The following is a 27,745-nucleotide window of genomic DNA, read 5'->3' on the forward strand; positions in this document are numbered from 1 at the left end:
TTGCTTTTGATGGTAGATCCTAGAGAATCTATAGCAGTGTACCTCATTGTTGGTTCAAAATAACCAAAGCCTTTAGTTTTACCAAAAGGCTATGTCAATAGATCTCAGACCTAGGGATTTGGTGAGGACAGAATCTGTTCTTTTAAGAAGTGCCCCAGGCAATAGCATGTACACTAAAATTTCCAAATAAGTGATGAAGTTATTAGACAGTAGCTATTAGCATCTAATTCTTCTGCATACAGTTAGGTATAGTCAACCTAAAGGTAAAATTAATTTGGCTGAAGAATGTTGGGAATATGGGTGTCAGTAGAGCCATGCCTGGCCACAAAGCTTATATAAGGACCCTCTAGACTTTGGTGAACATTGGTTTATAATAATTTGTACTATACAAACAGAGGGCTGTATAGGAAAGGCATGGACATTTAATCCCAAAGCTAAAGTCTTTTTTACATTTGGAAGGTTTACCCTAAAATTGAAGATCATGTTGTCCCATTTAGGACAGGCTAATGGATTGCCAATTATGTAGTTTTGATGGGCTCTTCATCATGCAGGCTTAGATGCCTACTTATTTGGACATCATCACTTTAATATACCTCTATTGAATTGTTATGTGTATATATACATTTTGGAACCTAATGAGAATTATGATTGTATCAGCTGGAGAGAGTGCTTTAGAGCCCATAAGGTTTGTATGACCTCATGTTACACAGATGATCTGGCCACTGGTGATTAGAAGGTGCACAGCTAATAAAGCTGACCCGATATGCCTGTGAATATCTCCATCTTTATGCTATTCTGGTGACAGCAAGATTATGACTACTTGAAGAAGGGAGGTATAGTACTAAAATGCTTGTTCATCAATAAGTACATCTGAGTATTTTCTCTTGATACCTGGTTGGCACCTGAGAATAGAGAGGAAGGACTCTTTTTTATATATGGAAAGTTCTATGATACTTAAGATCATATAGAATGAAACTCTTCTTAAGATGCAAACATTTAATCACAGAGATACCAAATAACAGAAGTGAAATTCAATGTATTTAAGATTTGTACTCTGCTACACCTAAAGGGCTAAAGGCTGATTTAAAATAAATAGCAGTGCCTGAGAAGACATTTAAGAATAGAACAATCTTATGAGAATCTTATGAGACAATCTTATGAGAAAAGAATGAGTCAATGTATCTTGGTGCTTGAGGAAGAATATTTGCAGGTAATAGGTTATCAGTTTATTAACTGGTAAAAATGAAGCAGAAGGAGTAGTATCATGTGATGTTTAATATTTTTGTTTTCTGATAAAAGAAAACACACAAAATTCATCTGCGGAGAAAATATCTATTCTGGATCTAAATTCCAAAAGTAAATTGTTATTAGTCCTTGAAAACACTGGCATATTATTTCATCCTTGTCTGTTTATAAATACTGTAAAATGGGAAACTTACAGGGTGTACATACACTCTCTTTCAAATAAACTACATAGGAATGGATCTAATTCAACTCATCACTAGAAAATAAACATCACAGAGTGCCTTGGTGGTGCAGTTGGTTAAGCATCCAACTCTCGGCTCAGGTCATAATCTCAATCTCCTGAGTTTGGGCCCCACATGGGGCTCTGCACTGACAGTGCAGAACCTGCTTGGAATTCTCTCTCTCCCCTCTGTCTCTCCCCTGCACATGCTCTCTCTTTCTCTCCTCTCTCTCCCAAAAACTAAAATAAACATACTAATTAATTAAATTAATCAAAGACAATCAAAACAAAGACTCTAATTGCTTATTTACCTTAAGTCCCTTCTCCTACACTTGCCTTCTAAATGAAAAATCGATACCTTCACTCATTCCCACTTAAAAATTCTTGGCTCTTTAAAGAGGACTTGATGGGGCACCTAGGTGGCTCAGTTGGTTGAGTGTCTGACTTCGGCTCAGGGTGTGAGTTCGAACCCCACAGCGGGATCTCTGCTGTCAGTGTGGAGCCGGCTTTGGATCCTCTGTCCCCTCCCTCTTTGTACCTCCCCCACTCGCTCTCAAAAATAAATTAAAAAAAAAATTTTTAAAAAGAGGACTTGATTAGATAAAGAATTTAAGAAATGGGAATTTCTCATTCATGTAACAATTCAGACAACTCTTGCCTTCTTCAAAATAGTTAAGTCTTAACAACTATAAAACACTCACCCTGGTCATTATATCGAGATAAATCAGCCTGGCTGATGTAGAGGTCATGATCACTATCTAGCTCCCAGAATTTACAATAAATAACATAGAAATGTTCATAGGAGAAGTAATCTGTGATTTGGTTTATATCTTCCTCTTCTTCCAAAAGGGCTAGAGTCTGAAATAAAGTATGAAGAGAAGGATTAATTTATTTTAAAATTATGAAAACCAGCTTTGGCCATTATATAGAGTCTAATGAAGTTTTATTTTAAATTTAATTAAAATTTTTGGTTTTGGTACTAAACCAGGAACTGTAACAGGCAACCTCATCCTACCTTTAATCAACTGACCAATCTATAAGCATTTACAAACTCTGTATTATGCTTAGCAAAGGGATAGATGCTGTGGAGGATTTAAAAGCAGGGAAAGGGAAGGACTGTTACCAAGGAGACTGTATCCTGTCAGAGGTCCCCAAACTAGCAAACCAGAACACACAAGAGGCTGAAATAGATGGTCATGAACTGACATTGCTTTTAACTTTCCAAAATTATGAAGACTGGGCATCTCCTCTATTATGTAGAGTGGAAGTCTACATACAGGGTTTGGCTTTGTAATGAGATCAAGTTTACTATAAAGGAGACTTATGTATGGTACTGTGCTGATGTGCAGTGGCCTGGTGTGGAAAGTATGGGGGATGGAGCTGCGGGGCCCTAAGCTGGAAGTAAACCGGGGTCTCCCCTGATTCACTGTGTACCCTGATGGAAAACATCAGAAACAATAATGCTAATCCCAGGCTTCTTAACAATTCTTACAATTATCATGCAAGTGGGCAGATAAATAGAGATGTTTTCAGAAATGAAAAATTCAGAAAGATATAAGAAACCATAAGGAAACTTAGGAAATAGAAAAAACAAAATGAGATGGCAGAAGTCAGATCAGATATATCAACAATCACAATAAATATAAATGAATTGAGTCTCCATATTAAAGCATTTTCAGATTGAGTATAAAAACCAACCCCCCCCCCCAAAAAAAAACAGATCTAGATATATGCTATCCATAAGAGATAAGTCTAAAATAAAATTTAAAAGGAAAGCTAAAAAAAAAGACAAATATTTACTAGCTAAATCTTAACAGCAACAACAAAAAAAACATGTCAATATGATTAGAAAATACAGTGGAATTAAAGATGAAAAACATTATAAGGAACAAAGATAACTATTTCATAGTGCAAATAAATTACTTCGATAAAAAATTATGTTCCAAAATGTAAATACTGGGAAACCAATATGCCCTGACAAGCTGAGAACATAAATTATGAGACTAAAACTACTTAATGGAAGATTCTGCTGCCAGTAAAAATTATAAAGTCTACACAGAAACAAAGGAAAACCATGACATGGTAAAAGCAAAATATGGTATATAAAATTATACACACTAAGAATGTGTAAAATTCATTTAATCTGCACATATATATGAGACAAGAAAAACACATACAAAAATGTTATTAGCTGTAGCAGGGTGATAAAACAGGAATTTTTTTTTGTTTTCCAAACAAGGCTTGTAATGTTTTGTTTTACAAAATGTTCTTTAACATGTATAAAGCAGAATATGTACATTAAAACAAATCTTGAGAAGCAGCTCTCATTTTAACCTACTGGATTGTCATAAAATGAAAAAGATGACTTCTGCTGTTGGTGAATGTGTGTGAACTAGTACAGGTTTTTGGCAGGATCTATCAGACTGAAAATGTACATACCATTTGATCCAGGATTTTCCCTCCAGTAGTCTATTCTAGAAAAATTTTTTTAAATTTTTTAATGTTTATTTTTGAGAGAGACAGAGGGTCAGCGGGGGAGGGGCAGAGACAGAGAGGGAGACACAATCCAAAACAGGCTCTAGGCTCTGAGCTGTCAGCACAGAGCCCAACGTGGGGCTCAAACCATGAGATCATGACCTGAGACAAAGTCGGATGCTTAACCGACTGAACCACTCAGGCACCCCTATTCTAGAAAGATTCTTAACAGGAGGAAAGTACAGGGATATGCACTGCATCTTTCCAAAGAAAAAATATGAAAATGACTTCAACATCTTCTAAAGGGAAGTATGTAATTTAGTTACGGTAGAACCATACCACAGATTATGCAGAAGAATCATAAAAATGAGATAGATTTATATGAATGGAAATGAAAAGAATGTCAAGATATACCATTAGTGGAAAAAAACAAATTAACAGAATAATGATCTCATATATTACAAAACCTCGTAACAGTAGCCATACAAAATAAAACTGTATACTTCATGTAAACATACAAGGGAATAAAACCACAGATAATGTGGGTTCTGTCTGGGAAAAGGAATGAAATGGCAGCGTAAAGAGATAAATAGTGACTTCTGCTGGTTATTCTAGATATGTCACATACTTGAATGCTTCATGAGCATATACATTACGAGCATACATTCATGAATAATGCACTAATAGGAAGAATAAGGAGAGGGGTAGGGGAGAAGGGGAAAAATTAAACCATGTTCTAGGAAGAACATTTGAGTTCCGTTTCCAATTCAATCACTTACTTGCTGTGTGATCTTACCTGTCATTCAACCGTATCTGAGCCTCAAATTTTATCATCAGTTAAAAAAAATATATATTATAATAATGCTAGAAACTATAAACTCTAATGTGCTTCAGGAATGTGAGGGATTATCATCATTCTCAAGGTATGAAGCCTTTTTTATGGAATTACTGCCATTTTGACCAATCCCATATTACCTGCTGAGAGAGGCAGGCACCAGGTGTTCAATAAATATTAACAATCACTGTGATGATTACTATTCATTTTAGAATAAAAAAGGTGTGTATATGTATTATGGGCTGCTCATTTTGCCAAGTCTTCATTACTTTGTCTCAGATGAAGACATGGAAAAATAAAGAGTACATAAGGTGGTATTATTACCCTAAGCTTCATTTAGTATGATTCATTGAAAATAAAATATTTCCTTTCAACCATGAACCATTCTTTAGATTAATAGAAGCTTCCACAGTCAGGCACGAAGATTACCTCAGTAAAAGGCTCCCACTAGTGGTCAACACTTTCATAGTAGGTAAAATAAATAAAAAAATTGAATGAAATGTGTCTTTCTTAAAAGAATTTTTAATATTTTTCTCCACTCCAGTAGGAGCTGGATAAAGAGTCATTGCCAAAAGGATCACGTTAAAATCCCTCTATTCCTTTTGCAAGGTCTTTCCTAACCCAGCCTGCCAGGCTGCATCACTGGTCAGTCTCTGCAGAGCCACCAGCCAGTAGACTGTTCCGTTTGAGACTTGAGACACTTTCATGCTTATGGGCCTTTGCTTATACTGCTCCCTCTATCTGGAATCCCCTTCTAATTTTTGACTTTGATAAACTCCCAATATCCTCCAAGGTCAAGATCACATGTCAGTCCTGTGAGGCCTTCTATGCATATTTGTTATCCATTTCTGTGAAAATTTTCCTCAGGTGTGACTGTGTGCTTTTCTTTTACTCCACATGCCTCGATACAAAAATCTCTGGTTATTCACCTTTGTTACCCCCAACACATCTCAGGTTATCTGATAAATGCTTAATGACTGAAAGTAGTGAAAGTGCTTTGCATGCAGTAAGCGCTCAAATACTTGTTAAATGAACTAATAGTATTATTTAAACTGCTCTTTTTTTAGGTTTATTTATTTTGAGAGAGAGAGAGCATGCATGTGCGAGCAAGCAGGGAAAGGGCGGGGTGGGGGGGAGAGAGCGAGAGAGAAAGAGAGAGAGAAACCCAAGCAGGCTCCATGCTCAGCACAGAGCTCAACATGGGGCTCAGTCCCACGACCGTGAGATCATGACCTGAGCCAGTATCAAGTCTTGGACACTTAACTGAGTCACCCAGGCTCCCCTTAATTGCTTTTATACATGAATTCCAATGAGAGACCTACTTGCAAAAAGTTGCTTTTTCTTATTTCTGTCGAAGTTATTTTTCCACTCCAAGATCTGTTGACTGTGTAGAATATTCTCTGAATAACCTGGTTCCAAAAGGAAAACAACCAAATAAAAAAATTGAAGATAACTATTACTTTACCAAAAGCCATCTTATGAATGTACCTTGAACAAAAAGCTATGTTTTGGTTTTCTGATTATGTCAAGCGTAATTTCTAATAAAAATTAACACTGTATTTTAAAAACTAGAACCATGTAATTTACATCTGCCCCTATAATTCCAAGAAGAATAAAAAGATATTCTTTGTTCATAAGTCTGCATTCCAGCTGCCTACATGTCACTTTATTTAACTCTCATCTTATACATTGATGCCTGATTCAAGCAGTGCTTACTGGGCTGGATGTTTTCGGAAGGTAAATGAGGTAGGAAATACACACTGGGTTGGCTTAACAATTGGTGGGTCAGAAGAATGGCTCCCAACATAGTCTGATTCAAGAGGGCATTATTCTGGTTATTTTAGCCTTATTCACTAGAATCTTAAAGACTTCCAGTCTTCCAGCCTCTCTCTGGAAACTCAAATACATCTGGGATATCTCCTACCAAGTCCATGCTTGGCCATGAACAATTCTGTTATTAGCTAGGGTTTTAAAAGAGCTTAACAACAGATGGGAAACTCTGGAGAAGACGGTGGACAGGACGAGAGAGGAGGGAAAGGGTTGCAAATGTGTTTGAGATTGACAACGTGTGTTGTGGTACAGGAGAGTACTGGAGAAGGAAGACAAAGCTGCCATCCTGGAGGGAGGAGGCCACAGTGTATTCCTAACAATTTTACCTGGGGTTATGCCCACCCATTTAATTTCCCTTTGATCAGCTACTTTTTTGTTTTTTTTTCTTTTCTCAAAAAAAAAAAAAAAAAAAAAAAAAAGGCAGCAAGAGCACCTTGAATAGTTTTTGACATTTTGCCTTTGATTTTGATTGTCAAATAAAACAGAAATCCTGTATCATTGGTGGTTTTATCATGGAAAAGATTAGATCCTTTTTAAAAGTTATTTGGTGCAAGAAGAACAAAAAAGGGAAGACATTTGGACATCTACCCAAATAGGCGTAATGGGGGACTACACCACCATTCCTCTTCTGGATTCTTTAGCAAAGACAGTGATTCTCGAACAGAGCAGGGAAATACCAGCCTCAGAATGAAGGCCCAAATTTCTGTTGCCCAGCTTTCCTTATCCTACTCCTGCTATCAGTGCTAACTCCTGACCCTTCAAAATCTAGCTCAACTTGCCAACTCCACAGGAAGCCCTAAAACAGGGACTAGGGTAGAGAGAGCTCTGTCTTCTGTGCTCCAATTGTCATGCGAGTCTCCTTCCGTTCATCCTGTGGTTATATTCTAAACACACTGGTGTGGTCAGACACCTATCATCACCTCCAAACTCCAAAGTACCAGGTCTTTCTTGACTTGCATCCCAGTGCCTGATAATGGTGCTTTGCATACATCAGATAGCTAATAAGTGCTTGATACATTTTTTATTTGAGGAATAATTGACATACATTAGTTTCAGGTATACATGATTACATATATTTATATACTGCAAAATGATCACCATATATAGTTACAGAATTTTTTTCTTGTGATAACTCTTTACTCTCTTAGCAACTTCCAAATATGCAATATATTTGTATTTTTGTGCTGCATATTATTAACTATATATAGTATATACAGTATTAACTATAGTCATCATGCTGTACTTTATATTCCCATGACTTATTTACTCTATAACTGGAAGTTTGTACCTTTTAACTCCCTCTTCACCCATTTTGCCCCACCTACCCCCTGCCTTTGGAAACCACCAATCTGTTTTCTGTATCTATGAGCTTAACTTTGTTTTTTTTGTGTGTGTTTTTGGATTCCACATATAAGAGAGATCATACAGTATCTGTCTCTGACTGACTTATTTCACTTAGCGTAATATTTTCAGAGTTGATCTGTGTTGTTGCAGATGGCAAGATTTCATGAGTTAAGGGTGCCAACCCTGGCCATGTGTGCAGTTGAAACTCCACATATACCTTTTGACTCCCCCAAAACTTAACTACTAATAGCTTACTGTTGACTAGAAGCCTTACGAATAACAAAAACAGCTGATTAACATATATTCTGTACATGGTATATGTACTGTATAACTGTATTCTTACAATAAAGCTAGAGAAAATATTAAGAAAATCATAAGAAAGAGAAAATATATTTACAGTGCTATAAAGAAAATCTGCATATAAATGGACCCATGCCGTTCAAACCCATGTTGTTCAAGGGTCAACTGTATGTATATACCTCATCTTCTTTATCCATCCACTGAGGAACACTTAGGTTGTTTCCATATTGTGGCTACTGTAAATAATGCTGCAATGAACATGGGGTGCATTTATCTTTTTGAGTTGGGATCTTTTTTTCTTCAGATAAATACCCTGCAGTAAAATTGCTGGATCATACAGTGATTGTATTTTTAATTTTTTGAAGAATCTCATACAGTCTTCCATAGTGGGTGAACAAATTTGCATCCACACCAACAGTGCACAAGGGTTCCTTTTTTTCTACATCCTTGCCAACACTTGTTATTTTCCTGTCTTTTTGTTATTAGTCATTCTAACAGGTGTGAGGTGATATCTCATTGTGGTTTTGATTTGCATTTCCCTGATGATTAGTGCTGTTGAGCACCTTTTCATGTACCTGTTGGCCATCTGTATGTCTTCCTTAGAAAACTGCTTGATAAATTAATGAGGTTTGAGAGTTGTGTAACAAAGACTTTCATATTGTACCTGTGATAAAGACATATGGGTTGGATTTGTAGCTAGTTGAATAACTCTAGTCAGCATTGTAAGTAGCAGATGGATGCCAACCCAAGAAAGGTCTCTAATTAGTATTTCATATAAATCAGTACTGTTGTTTGTGACTTACAGATAGATAGATGGCATATAAAGTGTACAGAAAACATAAAACAGAGAAGGGTAACTATATTCAAAATTATTGTAAAGGATACTATTAATTTAGTAATTTTTACTCTTGAGGAAAAAGTAAGACTAGAGTGTACCTGTGACCATGATCTGAATGGCTGACTATCAGGTGGGAGAAGCAGCTGATTTGTCTCTGTGTTGCACCAGAAGCACAACTAAAACTACTGGATACTCCTTACACTAAAATGCTTTAAAATAAGTAAGAATTTCCTAAAATTAGCCCTATGAAGCAATGGGTTGTATAAAGTAGTAAGGTTTCTTCTCACCACAATTATTTAAAACAGGATTCCTGCATTAGATTCAAGCTAGGACTAGCTGGTATGTAAATTCTCTATTGGCTCCAATCATTCAGAATCTGACTTGAGGTGCTTCAGGGCAGAAAATGTGGCTTACTCAACAATGCATTCTTAACACTAGCTTGGCAAAAGTTCATATAAAAAAGATGGAGGCTTTTTAGCACAGAAATTATATATATGAAAATAAACATTAAGAATACCATTGATCATAGTTCCATGACTCCTCTCTCAAGTAAAAGTCAATTTCAATACATATTATTACACCAAAGTTTTATATGTTGATTATATTTTTATCCTTATTATTTGATTTTGATTATCAATTTTCTTAACGTTTGAGTTTCCTACCAATATTTAATATTTATATACTCTTCAAATATATTATTTTGGGATGTACTGTGTTACACTTAAAATCATAAAGTTTTGATCTGTATTTATTTTTGCTTATTATTCATTTTTTGAAAGAATTTTTAAAATTAATATTTTGACTGTTAAGCATTTCCTATTTTTAGCCCCTAACTTATCTAATAATATTAAAAAATGTATTCCTTTTCCATAGTCTAAATCTCTTTATTCAGTTGCCCCACTTCATCAGCACGTTTATTGGTTTCCACATTACTGATTCAGCATTTTAGCTTATTTAGGTAAGGATACCATCTAGTGGTGAGAACATGTAGCTGCTTGGTTCTACATCAATTACCCTTGTTTTTCCCCTAATTTTGTTCTACAACTCTTAGGTAAATAAAAAAGAAATGAATCCCAATTTTAAAACTAGTAAACAAAATTTAAAAATTAATAATAGTAAGAATAATTGTTTATTAGCAGTGAGCGGAATGAAATTCGACAAATTTGTTTTTACCACGGGACCTCCAGTTAACTTGATAGTTTGACTCTTAAATCAGTTTCCTTTCTTTTGCTTTGTACCTATTGAGCTGGAAACCTCTAATTTACAAGTATAGGTCACCAGGAATGCAAGTAAGTGTGTGGTGGCTCTATCAGACAGGTTTTGACAAGTGGATTGGATGAAGACAAAGAAATTAGAGATTGCTCATTGTAGGTAACCTAAATGCAGATGAACAGACTCAAATGCTGGAAGCATGGTTCTTCTACCTGACAGGAAGTGGTGAAAAGATTCTTAATCCACTCTGGTTAATATGGCTCTGAAAAGTATTTCTTCATGGTCTTCTGCAGAATGTGGACTTAAAAAAAATCTAATACACATTTCTTCCTTTCTCTGTCAAGAGGAGAAGTTCTCAAGGGGAAAGAGGCAAGCTGTTAGTAATCAGCAGTCTCCACCACAATTTAGTCATCTTAGGAAATATCAGTACTTTGTCCTCAGCAATTAAAATCCTGGCATTTTGGTCTGAAGTGATGGCTTCAGGCCAATCAAGACATTGAATACATTGCTAAGACATCATCAGAGGAAGCCAGAGAATGTCTTTGCTGCCAGCACCAATATCACACAGAAGTATTTTCAATCTCATTGCTTATTTTAAAAACTCCTATGAGCACCTCTTCCCTCAGAAGTCAGCATATGCCAGTTAGGATAAGCAGTATCTTTTATTCACTGGCAATTTCTTTGCATGGCATGTGAAACTGTAAACTCAAGACTGTAAGTTGCTAGTATTTCCAATTTTCATTTCCATTCACTTTCAAGAGACTTATTTTTCAAATGCTAACTTGTCTCTGGAAATAAAGAAGAATACGGAGTAATTTTGGGTGCATTCTCTTGAGTAGTGATGTTCTTTTTTCTGTATGCATAGTTGGTGCTCTGTCCTTCCGTCTAAAAACAGCTGGCAAAATAATTAACTAAACAAATGAAAAGCCTTTTCCTATAGCACAGGTTTTTAGTGATAAATAGAAATAAAAAGTTGACCAACTTTTCTTCATCATATGAGTGCCACACATAAGCTAATATTTGAGTCATACTTTGTGTCAGTTTCTTTCAACTAAACAAAGTAAAATAACTGAATAATTCTGACACGCAAACAAAAGAATATACTAATTGTTCTACATCATATGGTACTGAGATTATACAACATTCAATAAATTAATTTAGATTTTTCTGAGATAGCTGTCTTAAATTTCAAGCTTGATCTTCCTAAGTATCTTAGAAATAGCATGATCTGATCAGTTTTTGCTACGAGCAGGATAGAGAATGATGCCTCTCTCATTCACTTTTATGCCGTTAACAACATTTCATTAATTTCATACTAGAAAACCTATTTTGCATTTCTTCTAGAAAAACTCACTGTACTCTGAAGTAATGCATAAGTTCCAATGACTTCATGCCATTATTTGACCAGATTTCCCAATAGAAAAGGCACTGGGGAGAATAGATAACCAGTCCTTTAACAAAATTCTGTTTCCAGATATTCATGTGATACATTTTATATGCATTTTCTTTATTTATTTAATTTTTAAAAATGTTTATTTATTTTGAGAGAGAGCGAGCGAGCATGAGTGGGGAAGAGCAGAGAGGCAGAGAGAGAGAGAGAGAGAGAGAGAGAGAGAGAGAGAGAGAGAGAGAGAAAGAGAGGGAGGGAGGGAGGGAGGGAGGGAGGGAGGGAGGGAATCCCAAGCAGGCTCCACACTGTCAGTGCAGAGCCTGTAGCAGGGCTCTAAACTACCCAGGCGCCCCTGCATTTTCCTTTTTTAGATGGCACTATGAAGTTATCACAATAGATGCACTTATCTTAGTACACAGAGATTCATATTCTACAGTCTCAGTTGGATCTTGTTTACTATTTATGATATGATGCTGTTTTGAATCACCCTGTTATCATTATTTCATCACAATTGTTTTATACTTTTGTAATTCTTTTTTTTTAAGTTCTTTATTTTTTAAATTTATTTTTTGTCAGAGAGAGACAGAGCATGAGCAGGGGAGGGGCAGAGAGAGAGAGACAGAAACAAAGAATCTGAAGCAGGCTCCAGGCTCTGAGCTGTCAGCACAGCCGAATCGACTGAGCCATCCAGGTGCCCCAGTATTTCTGAGTAATGATGGATTTAGTTTTGTGAATTGGGGATAAAGAAGCATAATAATAACAGAGTATAAATTTTAAAGATATAAATAATATGCAAATGCCATGAAAATGTGTGAGCAGAGGTAATTAATTGTATTCTGTTAAGTGACCAATTTAGTTCTCTTTGTTCAATGATTAACATGACAGAATTTCTAGGAAAATATGAATTATATGTGAACAAAACTGTTTCATGGCTTTTTATTCTGAAATTATAAAACTTCCTGGAGACCACTTGCTAGATGACCACAGACCATCATGGGTCCAAGGATCATACTTCAACAAATAGAAGGTGTAGGGAAAGAAAATTTATCTCTACTTTACAATTCTATTATTTAAACATCTTTTCTAAGAATAAATTCCAATAAAGAGTTCCTCTGTAGACAGAATTTTCTGAATTGGTAGAAGGTTGAGATGGATTATCTCTAAGATCTTTTCCAGCACTTAAGATTTTAAATTATGCTATTAATATGCCCTGGATTTATAGAACAATCAACAATCAGAACCAATAATTCCCTATGGGATTGAAGCCAGAGTTAATGTGTAGAATTCTTAAGCATATATAATTTCATTTATTCACTCAATAAATACTGTGTATCTAATATGTGCTAGTCCTTATTCTAGGTATTGGAGATTCTGCAGTGAAAGATATAGACAAATTCCCTGCTCTAATGGAGTTTCTACGACAGAGAAGGAGAATTTAAAATTTAAATATCAGATGATATATGAGCTAAGAAGAAAAATAAAGCAGAACAAATGAATAAAGAGAGAGTACAGGGGCGGGGGCAGAGGGAGAAGAAGGGTGAAGAAGAAAAGGCCTCACTAATAAGGGAATATCTGAGCATATAGCTGCATGAAGTAAAAGAGCAAAGTCATGCAGAAATCTGTAGGAAGACTATTTCAGGCAGAGGAAAGAGTAAGAAAAAAGCACCTGAGGCAGTGGAGTTGGTTTGTTCCAGGACACCACTATGGCCAAAACACAGTAAAGGAGGGGCAGGGTAATAGGAGAGATGAGATTACATATGTTGTAAGGGTGTCTAAGGGTGTGTGTGTGTGTGTGTGTGTGTGTGTGTGTGTCAGGGGTTTGGGGGGGGGGGGTGGTATTAGGGAGAGTCTTGGCAAGGAAGAATGTTGGCTTTTACTCTGAGATGGAAACCACTGGAGGGTTTGAACAGAGGAGTGACATGATCTTACATTTTCAAAGGATTACTCTGCTTTGTGGGACTTTAGGGCAATGAAGGTATAAGCAGGAAGGCCAATTAGAAGTAATCCAAGTGAGAAACAAGGGTGACTGTACCAGGGCGACTGTGGTGGCAGGAATTTAGTACAGTGGTGTGGTTAACAGTCAAAAATAACTTGAGATAGTCTTAGAAGACAGTGACACCTTCTGGCTCAAAGAAAGACTTACAAAGTTTCACAACAGAAGAGAGCCAATGTAAAAGCCAAGAATGAAGTTCCTAAAGGAGAAAAATGGTAGTATTCTGTAGCTTGACAGAACCCAAGATATTCATGGTCAACAAAAAGTACCCTGAGAAGGTTCTCCTCAGAGGGGACGCCTTGTAATATTATTTGAAGATGTGAGCCAGATACAAGGGCTATCTCGCTTGAGTGTGGCTATGACAGAGGGGTTTGTCCTGGGGCTCATCTTTGGAATTCCTCTAAAGATACTCTGGGAGCTTGGGCAAAGATGCCGATGTGGTTGCAATGTGCACTCCAGGTCTGTGTGCTCTGACTCATAATTCATGCCTTGCCTATGACTAGTCAGCATGTTCTGTTAAATTCTTATATGATTTGTTTTCTAATTACATGTAGCTATTTCTCATTATCATTTCCGGTTCTAACTTTGAGACACATCTTTTTTCTGGGAAAGGGTTATGAAATTTCTTTTCAGTATTATTTGCAAATGCTAAATGTCAATATCAATAACAAAGCAAAAAGGTACCTCACAAGACCAGACAGGATGAATATATTACTCTAATTTTGTAGACAAGAGACCTCTTAAGACTTAGTACTTATAAGAAGGAAAATAGACATAAATCATGAATTCAATTTTACGGTACCTTCCTTCCACTTAAAATAATCATTATAGTCCATGTTACTTTTTTCATAAAGATCTGAAAACCTGAATAGTAGACAGTGATAAAAAGGAAACTTGGAGAGTTATATTAAGACAAAAGTGGACGCAGCCTACCGTGGTGATGTAGCGAGAGTGGAATTCTGGAGCATCTTTCAGGAACGTGAGGCCAGGGTGTGTATCTACCACATCCTAAAGAAGATTAAGACCAAAACCAAATTAACAAACACACCAAAAAACAAAATAAAAAAACTAAACGCCAACAGAATTTTTCTTTCCTGTAGAGTAAGTAGCCAGTTGAGCAAACCTGCTATTTTTGGAATACTGAACAATGCACTTAAAATTTAACACTTTATTAAATACAAATTTTATTACAAGCATACTTATGTGTGCTTTTTGATATGCTAGTATACTTCAATAAAACATTAAAATTGTAATTTAACTATATTTGGTGGTTTGTGAATCAAATATCTTAGAGATATGTAATTTTAACATGTCAAGGCATGTCAGGGAAATTCACCACACAGATTCTGGGGTAGGGGTGGTTAAGAGAAATTTACACACACAAGTGACAAGACACAGCCAACTATAATGATTCTTTCTTAACCTAGAGACATGGGAAATACCTGAGGAAAAAAAATAGCCATGTAGCCAAGTAGTTTGAAATCTATGTTAAATTGTATGGGTCAGCTAATGTCCATCAGAATAACTGTGTGGACAAATCTATTTTTAATTTAGGATTTTAGTTTTATTTTATTTTATTTATTATTTTTTTTAAAATTTTTTTTTAACGTTTATTTATTTTTGAGACAGAGACAGAGTATGAATGGGGGAGTGTCAGAGAGAGAGGGAGACACAGAATCAGAAACAGGCTCCAGGCTCTGAGTGGTCAGCACAGAGCCTGACGTGGGGCTCGAACCCATGGACCGCGAGATCATGACCTGAGCCAAAGTCGGATGCTTAACCGACTGAGCCACCCAGGCGCCCCAGATTTTAGTTTTATTTTAAAATCTGCTTTTTCTCATGGAAGACTATTAGAATTTTAAAACCCTGAAATACCATTTTTCTTCTCTTTTTTCTTTTTAATGTTTGTTTATTTTTGAGTGAGAGACAGAGCATGAGCGGGGGAGGGGCAGAGAGTGAGAGGGAGACACAGAATCTGAAGGAGGCTCCAGGCTCTGGGCTGTCAGCACAGAGTTTGATGTAGGGCCCGGACTCATGAACTGCGAGATCATGACCTGAGTTGAAGTTGGACACTTAACTGACCGAGCCACCCAGGCAACCCAACCATTTTTATTTTCTAATTAAATTTTAAAGCACTTTGAATAAACCTGGAAAACCTATTGGAGATGATTACTGTTAATTTAATAACCAGAGGCAACAGCAATGCCAACATAGATATAATCTATTAATTGGTTATAAATGGACAGACATCAATTATTATCGCTTTTCTTCAATTCTTCAGAATGGTTAGCTATACATACCTACCAACACAGTCTCAAAGCAATGGACCTTACTATTTAACTTTTTATTTGGAAATAATTTTAGACCAAGGGAAAAGTTACAAAAATATTAGAGATTTCTATGCCCTTCTCCCAGCTTTCCATAATGGCAACAACTTACAAACCATAGTATAATGATCAAAACTAGGAAATGAACATCGGTACAATACTACACTACAGACATTATTCAAATTTTACCAGCTTTTCCTTTAGTGTTTTTTTCTGTTCCAGGATCCTAGTTTAGTTCTTGTGTCTCACTGTCTCACGGAACTCTGACAGTTCCTCAGTCTTGTATTTTATGATTTTGACATTCTTAATGAGTCCTGGTCAATTATTCTGTAGAATGTCTCTCAACATGGTTTTGTCTGTTTTCTCATGATTAGATTAAGATTACACATTTTCAGCAGATATATGACAGAAGTGGTATTGTGTCCTTTTCAGTCATATGAGAGTATGATGTAGTTATGTCTTATATCTTGTAGAGTTAATATTGATCACATTTGGCTGAAATGGTGACTGCTGGGTTTGCTATCTTATTTTCCCTCAATAGTTAATAAATCTTGTAGGGGGAGATACTTGGAGACTCTGCTAATATCCTGTTTCTCTGCAAATTTTTGCCCAGTGATATTAGCAGTCATTTGTAGAACCTATGACATTTATACTGTGGTGTTTATTTTGTATTTTCCTCATTATTTCTACATTTATTAACTAGAATTCTTTTATAAGGAAGAGCTATCCCTCCTCTCCCACATATTTATTTGTTCAGTTCATATCAGTATAGATTCATGGGTATTTACTTTATTCTATGGGTTACAATCCAACACTATCATTATTTATTTTGTTGCTCAAATTGATATTGCTGTGGCCACTGGGAACTCGATCAGGTTGGCCCCTGTGTCCTCTTGACATGCCCCATCCTTTTGCAAGCACTTTTATACTTTCTGGTATCACAACATGGTCCAGGCTCATATTATATTTTCCTTGTTACAATCCTGGAATCAACCCTTTTCCCCAAAGAGCCCTGGGTCCTTTATTGGAAAATGGTATTTAAAAACCATGTAGAAATCTGGGTGCTAGAGGTGCTCATTACTTCTAGGGTGTCACTGCTCCTGGACCCTCTTAGCAGGAAGAACTAGGAATATATGTATGTACAGCAGTCCTCCCCTTATCTGCTGGGGAGATCTTCCAAGACTCCCAGGGGCTGCCTGAAATTACAAACAGTAGTGAACCCTATATATACTATGTTTTTTCCTATACATATGATAAAGTTTAATTTATAAATTAGGCCCAGTAAGAGGTTAACAACAATAATGAAATACAATAATTATAACAATATACTGCAATAAAAGTTATGTGAATATGATTTCTCTCTCAAAATATATCATTGTACTACTGTACTCACCTTTTAACTTGTGATATGAGATGATAAGATGCCTCACGGTGAGATGAAATGAGGTGATTAACTTAGGCATTGTGACGTAGCCTTGGGCCACTACTCACCAACTGACATTATGTCAGGAGGATCATCTGCTTCTAGACTGCAGTTACCTCAATAACTGAATAAATGAAACTGCTTATAAAGGGGGAACTCCTGTATACTAATCCACGCATACACACTTCTATTTCTTTCTATATTTATCTATTTATGCTAAAAACTATGTAATCATATAGATAATGGGTTCTAACCACAAGGTTCATTCTAACCTTCCCTCTTTCCTTTGTAACTTTAACGCAACGGCCAACCTATACTGCACTGAGAAACAAATTTACTAAAGAGAGTACAGTATTTGTGCATAGTTCTTTTTGTCGTTAGTCATATGGTATCCAATTAAAATACTGTTTTCCAGGGTTACTTAGGTTAGCTCTCTCCTTCATCCTCTTTGATGTGGTTATAATACAGTTTAGTTCATTTGCTACTGTTTATTATTTTATTCTGAGTTTCTTTCCCACAGTTACAGGTTGATTTTAATTCATTATTTCTTAGAGGGAGAGTATTTGAACATTACTATGGTTCTACAAGTCAAAGCTAACATAGAATTGACATCATAACAATTTCAAGTTCTCCCACTCGTAAAGACCTCTCTCTCCATTTATATAAATCTTATTTCATGTCTCTCAGCAACGTTTCGCTGTTTTTAGTGTACAGGTCTTGCACACCTTTGTCAGATTCATCTCTAAGTATTTAATATTTTTGGGTGGTATTACAAATGGCATTCAATTTCCAATTTCTGTTGCTGGTATATGGAAGGAGAATTGATTTTTGTATTCTGATCACGTCATCTGTAAACTTTCCAAACTCTCTTACTAAATACAGTTTTAGCAGCATCCCACAAACTTTGACATGTTTTCATTCAGTTCAAGATAATTCTTAACTTTCCTTTTGATTTCTTCTCTGACTCATGGGTTATTTAAAAGTGCTAGTTATCAAATATTTGGAGAATTTTCAAAGATCTTTCATGATTTCTAATTTAATCCCATTAAAGTCAAAGAAATCCTTTATTCTGTGATGATTCAGTTTATGAACTGAATTTTGAAAATTTATTGAGATTTCTTCTATGGCTCAGAATATGGTCTATCTTGGTAAATATTCTGTTTACATGTTAAAGGAACGTGTATTCTACTGCTGATTGGTAAAGAGTAATATAAATGTCAATTAGGTCAAGTTGGTTCATAGTATTGTTCAAATGTTCTATATCCTTATTGATTTCTCTCAACTTGTTCATTATTGAGAGCAGCACATGGAAATCTGCAATTATAATTGTGAATGTATCTTTGCAGTTCTATCAGATTTTACTTCATGCATTTTGAAGGTCTGTTGTAAGGTCCACAAACATTTATTTTTATCTTGTTTTTAAAAATTTTGTTACCTAATATTTTTTTTAAATTTTTATTAACTTTATTATTTTTTAATTTACATCCAAATTAGTTAGTATATAGTGCAACAATGATTTCAGGAGTAGAGTTCTTAATCCCCCCCTCCCACAACACCTCCAGTAATCCTGTCTGTTTTCCATATTTAAGAGTCTCTTATGTTTTGTCCCCCTCCCTGTTTTTATATTATTTTTGTTTCCCTTCTCTTATGTTCATCTGTTTTGTCTCTTAAAGTCCTCATACAAGTCATATGATATTTGTCTTTTTCTGACTAATTTCACTTAGTATCATGCCCTTGAGTTCCATCCACGTAGTTGCAAATGACAAGATTTCATTCTTTTTGATTGCTGAGTAATACTCCATTGTATATATCTACCACATCTTCTTTATCCATTCATCCATCGATGGAAATTTGGGCTCTTTCCATACTTTGGCTGTTGCTAATAGTACTGCTATAAACACTGGGGTGCTTGTGCCCCTTCGAAACAGCATACCTATATCCTTTGGGTAAATGCCTAGTAGTGCAATTGCTGGCTAGTAGGGTAGTTCCATTTTTAATTTTTTGAGGAACCTCCATACTATTTTCCAGAGTGGCTGCATCAGCTTGCATTCCCACCAACAATGCAAAAGAGATCCTCTTTCTCCACATCCTCGCCAACATCTGTTGTTGCCTGAGTTGTTAATGTTAGCCATTCTGACAGGTGTGAGGTGGTATCTCATTGTGGTTTTGATGTGTATTTCCCTGATGATGAGTGATGTTGAGCATTTTTTCATGTGCTTGTTGGCCATCTGGATGTCTTCTTTAGAGAAGTATCTATTCATGTCTTTTGCCCATTTCTTCACTGGATTATTTGTTTTTTGGGTGTTGACACTGATGAGTTCTTTATAGATTTTGGATACTAACCCTTTATCTGATATGTCGTTTGCAAATATCTTCTCCCATTCCATCAGTTGCCTTTTAGTTTTGTTGATTGTTTCCTTCGCTGTGCATAAGGTTTTTATTTTTATGAGGTCCCAGTAGTTCATTTTTGCTTTTGTTTCCCTTGCCTCTGGAGACGTGTTGAGTAAGAAGTTGCTGTGGCCAAGATCAAAGAGGTTTCTGCCTGCTTTCTCCTCAATTATTTTGATGGCTTCCCATCTTACACTTAGGTCTTTCATTCATTTTGAGTTTAGTTTTGTGTATGGTGTAAGAAAGTGGTCCAGGTTCATTCTTCTGCATGTTGCTATCCACTTTTCCCAGCACCACTTGCTGAAGAGACTGTCTTTATTCCATTGGGTATTCTCTCCTGCTTTGTCAAAGTTTAGTTACCCATATGTTTGTGGGTCCATTTTTGGGTTCTCTATTCTGTTCCATTGATCTGAATGTCTGTTCTTGTGCCAGTACCATACTGTCCAGATGATTACAGCTTTGTAGTATATCTTGAAGTCCGGGATTGTGATGCCTCCTGCTTTGGTTTTCTTTTTCAAAACTGCTTTGGCTATTCGTCTTTTCTGGTTCCATACAAATTTTAGGATTATTTGTTCTAGCTCTGTGAAGAATGTTGGTGTTATTTTGATAGGGATTGCAATTGAATGTGTAGATTGCTTTGGGTAATATTGACATTTTAACAATATTTGTTCTTCCTATCCAGGAGCATGGAATCTTTTTCCATTTTTTTGTGTCTTCAAGCTTCTTATAGTTTCCAGTGTATAGATTTTTCACCTCTTTGGTTAGATTTATTCCTAGGTATTTTATGGTTTTTGGTGCAATTGTAAATGGGATCAATTCCTTGATTTCTCTTTCTGTTGCTGCATTGTTGGTGCATAGGAATGCAACCTATTTCTGTGAGTTGATTCTATATCCTCCGACTTTGCTGAATTCATGCATCAGTTCTAGCAGTTGTTTGGTGGAATCTTTAGGGTTTTCCATACAGAGTATCATGTCATCTGCGAAGAGTGCAAGTTTGACCTCCTCCTCACTGTTTTGGATGCCTTTTATTTCTTTATGTTGTCTGACTGCAGATGCTAAGACTTCCAACACTATGTTGAATAACACTGGAGAGTGGACATCCCTGTCTTGTTCCTGACCTTAGGGTTTTAGGTCTCAGTTTTTCCCCATTGAAGATGATATTAGCGTTGGGTCATTGATATATGGCTTTTACGATCTTGAGGTATGATCCTTCTATCCCTACTTTCTTGAGGGTTTTTATCAAGAAAGGATGCTGTATTTTGTCAAATGCTTTCTCTGCATCTAATGAGAGGATCATATGGTTCTTGTTCTTTCTTTTATTGATGTGATGAATCACGTTAATTGTTTTGCGGATATTGAACCAGCCCTGCAGCCCAGGTATAATTCCCACTTGGTCGGTGAATAATTTTTTTAATGTATTGTTGGATCTGGTTGGCTAATATCTTCTTGAGGGCTTTTGCATCCATGTTCATCAGGGACCTCTTTCATTCTTTTTTTTTTAGCTTTTATTATTTATTTATTTTTATGAAATTTATTGTCAAATTGGTTTCCATACAACACCCAGTGCTCATCCCAACAGGTGCCCTCCTCAATACCCATCACCCACTTTCCCCTCCCTCCCACCCTCCCCCCCATCAACCCTCAGTTTATTCTCAGTTTTTAAGAGTCTCTTATGATTTGGCTCCCTCTGTCCCCCTTCTTTTTTTCCTTCCGTTCCCCCACGGTCTTCTGTAAAGTTTCTCAGGATCCACATAAGAGTGAAAACATATGGTATCTGTCTTTCTCTGTATGACTTATTTCACTTAGCACAACACTCTCTACTTCTATCCACGTTGCTACAAAGGGACACATTTCATTCTCATTGACAAGTAGTATTCCATTGTGTATATAAACCACAATTTCTTTATCCATTCATCAGTTGATGGATATTTACACTCTTTCCATAATTTGGCTATTGTTGAAAGTGCTGCTAGAAACATTGGGGTACAAGTGCCCCTATGCATCAGCACTCCTGTATCCCTTGGGTAAATTCCTAGCAGTGCTATTGCTGGGTCATAGGGTAGATCTATTTTTAATTTTTTGAGGAACCTCCACACTGTTTTCCAGAGTGGCTGCACCAGTTTGCATTCCCACTGACAGTGCAAGAGGGTTCCCGTTTCTACACATCCTCTCCAGCATCTATAGTCTCCTGATTTGTTCATTTTAGCCACTCTGACTGGAGTGAGGTGGTATCTCAGTGTGGCTTTGATTTGTATTTCCCTGATGAGGAGCGATGTTGAGCATCTTTTCATGTGCCTGTTGGCCATCTGGATGGCTTCTTTAGAGAAGTGTCTATTCATGTTTTCTGCCCATTTCTTCATTGGATTATTTGTTTTTTCAGGTGTGGACTTTGGTGAGTTCTTTATAGATTTTGGATACTAGCCCTTTATCTGATATGTCATTTGCAAATATCTTTTCCCATTCTGTTGGCTGCCTTTTAGTTTTGTTGATTGTTTCCTTTGCAGTGCAGAAGCTTTTTATCTTCAAGAGGTCCCAATAGTTCATTTTTGCTTTTAATTCCCTTGCTTTTGGAGATGGGTCAAGTAAGAAACTCCTGCGGCTGAGGTCAGAGAGGTTTTTTCCTGCTTTCTCCTCTAGGGTTTTGATGGTTTCCAGTCTCACATTTAGGCCCTTTACCCATTTTGAGTTTATTTTTGTGAGTGGTGTAAGAAAGTGGTTTAGTTTCATTCTTCTGCATGTTGCTGTCCTGTTCTCCCAGCACCATTTGTTAAAGAGACTGTCTTTTTTCCATTGGATATTCTTTCCTGCTTTGTCGAAGATGAGTTTGCCATACTTTTGGCCATGCTCTCCAGTTCTGAAGTCTCTATTCTATTCCATTGGTCTATGTGTCTGTTTTTGTGCCAATACCGTGCTGTCTTGATGATTACAGCTTTATAGTAGAGGCTAAAGTCTGGGATTGTGATGCCTCCTGTTTTGGTCTTCTTCTTCAATATTACTTTGGCTATTCGGGGTCTCTTGTGGTTCCGTACAAATTTTACGATTGCTTGTTCTAGCTTCGAGAAGAATGCTGGTGCCATTTTGATTGGGATTGCACTGAATGTGTAGATAGCTTTGGGTAGTATTGACATTTTAATAATATTTATTCTTCCAATCCATGAGCACGAAATGTTTTTCCATATCTTTATATCTTCTTTAATTTCCTTCATAAGCTTTCTATAGTTTTCAGCATACAGATCTTTTACATCTTTGGTTAGGTTTATTCCTAGGTATTTTATGCTTCTTGGTGCAATTGTGAATGGGATCAGTTTCTTTATTTGTCTTTCTGTTGCTTCATTATTAGTGTATAAGAATGTAACTGATTTCTGTACATTAATTTTATATGCTGCAACTTTGCTGGAATCATGTTATCAGTTCTAGCAGACTTTTGGTGGAGTCTATTGGGTTTTCCATGCATAATATCATTTCATCTGCAAAAAGTGAAAGCTTGACTTCATCTTTGCCAATTTTGATGCCTTTGATTTCTTTTTGTTGTCTGATTGCTGATGTTAGAACTTCCAACACTATGTTAAACAACAGTGATGAGAGTGGACATCCCTGTTGTGTTCCTGATCTCAGGGGGAAAGCTCTCAGTTTTTCCCCATTGAGGATGATATTAGGTGTGGGCTTTTCATAAGTGGCTTTAATAGTGTTTAAGTATATTCCTTCTACCCCGACTTTTTTTGAGGGTTTTCATTAAGAAGGAATGCTGAATTTTGTCAAATGCCTTTTCTGCAGCGACTGACAGGATCATATGGTTCTTTTCTTTTCTTAATGTGATGTATCACATTGATTTGCGAATGTTGAACCAGCCCTGCAGCCCAGGAATGAATCCCACTTGATCATGGTGAATAATTCTTTTTATATGCTGTTGAATTCAATTTGCTACTATCTTATTGAGAATATTTGCATCCATATTCATCAGGGATATTGGCCTGTAGTTCTCTTTTTTTTGCTAGGTCTCTGTCTGGTTTGGGAATCAAAGTAATGCTGACTTCATAGAATGAGTCTGGAAGTTTTCCTTCCCTTTCTATTTTTTGGAACAGCTTGAGAAGGATAGGTATTATCTCTGCTTTAATTGTCTGGTAGAATTCCCCAGGGAAGCCATCTGGTCCTGGACTCTTATTTGTTGGGAGATTTTTGATAACTGATTCAATTTCTTTGCTGGTTATGGGTCTGTTCAAGTTTTCTATTTCTTCCTGTTTGAGTTTTGGAAGTGTGTGGGTGCTTAGGAATTTGTCCATTTCTTCCAGGTTGTCCAATTTGTTGGCATATAATTTTTCATAGTATTCCCTGATAATTGCTTGTGTTTCTGAGGGACTGGTTGTAATAATTCCATTTCATTCATGATTTTATCTATTTGGGTCATCTCCCTTTTTTTTTTGAGAAGCCTGGCTAGAGGTTTATCAATTTTGTTTATTTTTTCAAAAAACCAACTCTTGGTTTCATTGATCTGCTCTACAGTTCTTTTAGATTCTATATTGTTTATTTCTGCTCTGATCTTTATTATTTATCTTCTTCTGCTGGATTTGGGGTGTCTTTGCTGTTCTGCTTCTATTTCCTTTAGGTGTGCTGTTAAGATTTTGTATTTGGGATTTTTCTTGTTTCTTGAGATAGGCCTGGATTGCAATGTATTTTCCTCTCAGGACTGCCTTCGCTGCATCCCAAAACATCTGGATTGTTGTATTTTCATTTTCGTTTGTTTCCATATATTTTTTAATTTTTCTCTAATTGCCTGGTTGACCCATTCATTCTTTAGTAGGGTGTCCTTTAACCTCCATGGTTTTGGAAGTTTTCCAGACTTTTTCCTGTGGTTGATTTCAAGTTTCATAGCATTGTGGTCTGAAAGTGTGCATGGTATGATTTCAATTCTTTTATACTTATGAAGGGCTGTTTTGTGACCCAGTATGTGGTCTATCTTGGAGAATGTTCCATGTGCACTCGAGAAGAAAGTATATTCTGTTGCTTTGGGATGCAGAGTTCTAAATATATCTGTCAAGTCCATCTGATCCAATGTATCATTCAGGGCCCTTGTTTCTTTATTGATCCTGTGTCTAGATGATCTATCCATTGTTGTATGTGGGGTATTAAAGTCCCCTGCAAGTACCACATTCATATCAATAAGGTTGCTTATGTTTGTGATTGTTTTATATATTTGGGGGCTCCGTATTCGGCACATAGGCATTTATAATTGTTACCTCTTCCTGATGGATAGACCCTGTAATTATTATATAGTCCCCTTCTTCATCTCTTGTTACAGCCTTTAATTTAAAGTCTAGTTTGTCTGATATAAGTATGGCTACTCCAGCTTTCTTTTGACTTCCAGTAGCATGACAGAGAGTTCTCCATCTCCTCACTTTCAATCTGAAGGTGTCCTCAGGTCTAAAGTGAATCTCTTGTAGACAGTAAATAGATGGGTTTTTTTTTAAATCCATTCTGATACCCTATGTCTTTTGGTTGGAGCATTTAGTCCATTTACATTCAGTGTTATTATTGAAAGATATGGGTTTAGAGTCATTGTGATGTCTGTAGGTTTCATGCCTGTAGTGATGTCTCTGGTACTTTGTGGTCCTTGCAACATTTCACTCACAGAATCCCACTTAGGATCTCTTGCAGGGCTGGTTTAGTGGTGATGAATTCCTTCAGTTTTTGTTTGGGAAGACCTTTATCTCTCCTTCTGTTCCAAATAACAGACTTGCTGGATAAAGGATTCTCGGCTGCATATTTTTTCTGTTCACCACATTGAAGATTTCCTGCTAGTCCTTTCTGGCCTGCGAAGTTTCAATAGATAGGTCTGCCACTACTCTTATATGTCTACCTTTGTAAGTTAGAGCCTGTTTATCCCTAGCTGCTTTCAGAATTTTCTTTTTATCCTTGTATTTTGCCAGTTTCACTATGATATGTCATGCAGAAGATTGATTCAAGTTACATCTGAAGGGAGTTCTCTGTGCCTCTTGGGTTTCAATGCCTTTTTCCTTCCCCAGATCAGGGAAGTTCTCAGCTATGATTTGTTCAAGTACACCTTCAGCCCCTTTCTCTCTCTTGTCTTCTTCTTCTGGAATTCCTATGATATGGATATATTTCCGTTTGATTGCATCACTTAGTTCTCTAATTCTCCCCTCATACTGCTGGATTTTTTTATCTCTCTTTTTCTCAGCTTCCTCTTTTTCCATAATTTTATCTTCTAATTCACCTATTCTCTCCTCTGCCTCTTCAATCCGAGCTGTGGTTGACTCCATTTTATTTTGCACCTCATTTATAACATTTTTTAGCTCCTCATGACTATTTCTTAGTCCCTTGATCTCTGTAGCAATAGATTCTCTGCTGTCCTCTATGCTCTCTTCAAGCCCAGTGATTAATTTTATGACTATTGTTCTAAATTCTTGTTCCATTATATTGCTTAAATTGTTTTTGATCAATTTGTTAGCTGTCGCTATTTCCTGGAGTTTCTTTTGTGGAGAATTCTTCCATTTAGTCATTTTGGGTAGTCCCTGCAGTGGCTCCAAACCACAGGGCACTTCCCCTGTGCCGTCCGGAGTAACTTGTGTTAGTGGCAAGGCCTCAGTCAGACCTGATGTCTGCCCCCAGCCCACCGCTGGGGCCACAGTCAGACTGGTGTGTACTTTATCTTTCCCTCTCCCAGGGGCAGGACTCACTGTGGAGTGGTGTGGCCCCTGTCTGGGCTACTTGCACACTGCCAGGCTTGTGGTGCAGCTTCGATGGGATCTGAGTTATTAGCCAGGGTGGATCTGCAAGGTGCACAGGGGCGGGAGGGGCAGGCTTAGTTCGCTTTGCTGTAGGTGGTCCCCTGTGGGAGGGGCCCTGCAGCACCGGAAGGAGGCAGAGGGATGGATCCACAGAAGCACAGTGTTGGGCGTTTGCACGGGGCAACCAAGTTTGGTCATGGGAACTGGTTCCCTCTGGAATATCATCTGGGGGATGGGAGAGGGAAATGGCACTTACCAGCACCTTTGTTCCCCCATTGAGCTGAGCTCTGTCTTCCGGGGCTCAACAACTCTCCCTCCTGGTGTCCTCTCATCCTCCCCACTCTCTGAGAGCAGAGCTGTTGACTTTTAACATTCCAGATGCTAAGTCCCGCTGGCTGTCAGAACTCACGGAGTCTGGCCCCTCTGCTTCTGCAAGCCAGACTTCGGGGGCTCTGCCTTGCTGGGCGGGCTGCCCCTCCAACGCCCTGGCTCCCTCCCATCAGTCTGTGTAGCATGCACCGCCTCTCTGCCCTTCCTACCCTCTTCCATAGGCCTCTTGTCTATGCTTGGCTCCGGAGAGTCCATTCTGCTGGTCTTCTGGTGGCTTTCTGGGTTATTTAGGCAGATGTAGGTGGAATCTAAGTGATCAGCAGGACGAGGTGAGCCCAGTGTCCTCCTATGCCAGCATCTTCAGCTCTTGAATCTTTCATTCTTGGTTTTATTTATTTATTTATTTATTTATTTATTTATTTATTTATTTATTTATTTATTTATTTATTTAGGTCCTTTCCTTTTTCCTTTTGATCAAACTGGCTAGTGGTTTGTCAATTTTGTTAATTCTGTCAAGGAACCAGCTTCTGGTTTCAATTGATCTGTTCTACTGTTTTTTTGGTTTTGATAGCATTTATTTCTGTTCTAATCTTTATTATTTCCTGTCTTCTGCTGGTTTTGGGTTTTATTTGCTGTTCTTTTTCCAGTTCTTTAAGGCGTAAGGTGTAAGATCTGAGATCTTTCTTCCTTCTTTAGGAAGGCCTGGATTGCTATACATTTTCTTCTTATGACCACCTTTGCTGCGTCCCAGAGGTTTTGGGTTGTGGTGTTACCATTTTTATGGGCTTCCATATACTTTTTAATTTCCTCTTTAACTTCTTGGTTAGCCCATTCATGCTTTAGTATGATGAT

General features: G+C 37.1%; 1 protein-coding gene across 4 annotated transcripts in view; it reads right to left on the reverse strand.

The window, feature by feature from the left end:
- Positions 1–27,745, reverse strand: part of PPP2R3A (protein phosphatase 2 regulatory subunit B''alpha) — a 211,850-nt gene that overhangs the window by 65,072 nt on the left and 119,033 nt on the right. For all 4 annotated transcript variants that reach the window (XM_042955652.1, XM_042955653.1, XM_042955655.1 and 1 more), the window contains exons 7-9: positions 14,616–14,690; positions 6,098–6,184; positions 2,167–2,323 (exon numbers count right to left, since the gene is read on the reverse strand). In XM_042955652.1, the coding sequence (XP_042811586.1) occupies positions 2,167–2,323; positions 6,098–6,184; positions 14,616–14,690 (319 nt within the window). The remainder of the gene's footprint in view (positions 1–2,166; positions 2,324–6,097; positions 6,185–14,615; positions 14,691–27,745) is intronic.

The sequence above is a fragment of the Panthera leo genome, chromosome C2 (assembly GCF_018350215.1).
Source record: "Panthera leo isolate Ple1 chromosome C2, P.leo_Ple1_pat1.1, whole genome shotgun sequence".
Lineage (NCBI taxonomy): Eukaryota > Metazoa > Chordata > Mammalia > Carnivora > Felidae > Panthera > Panthera leo.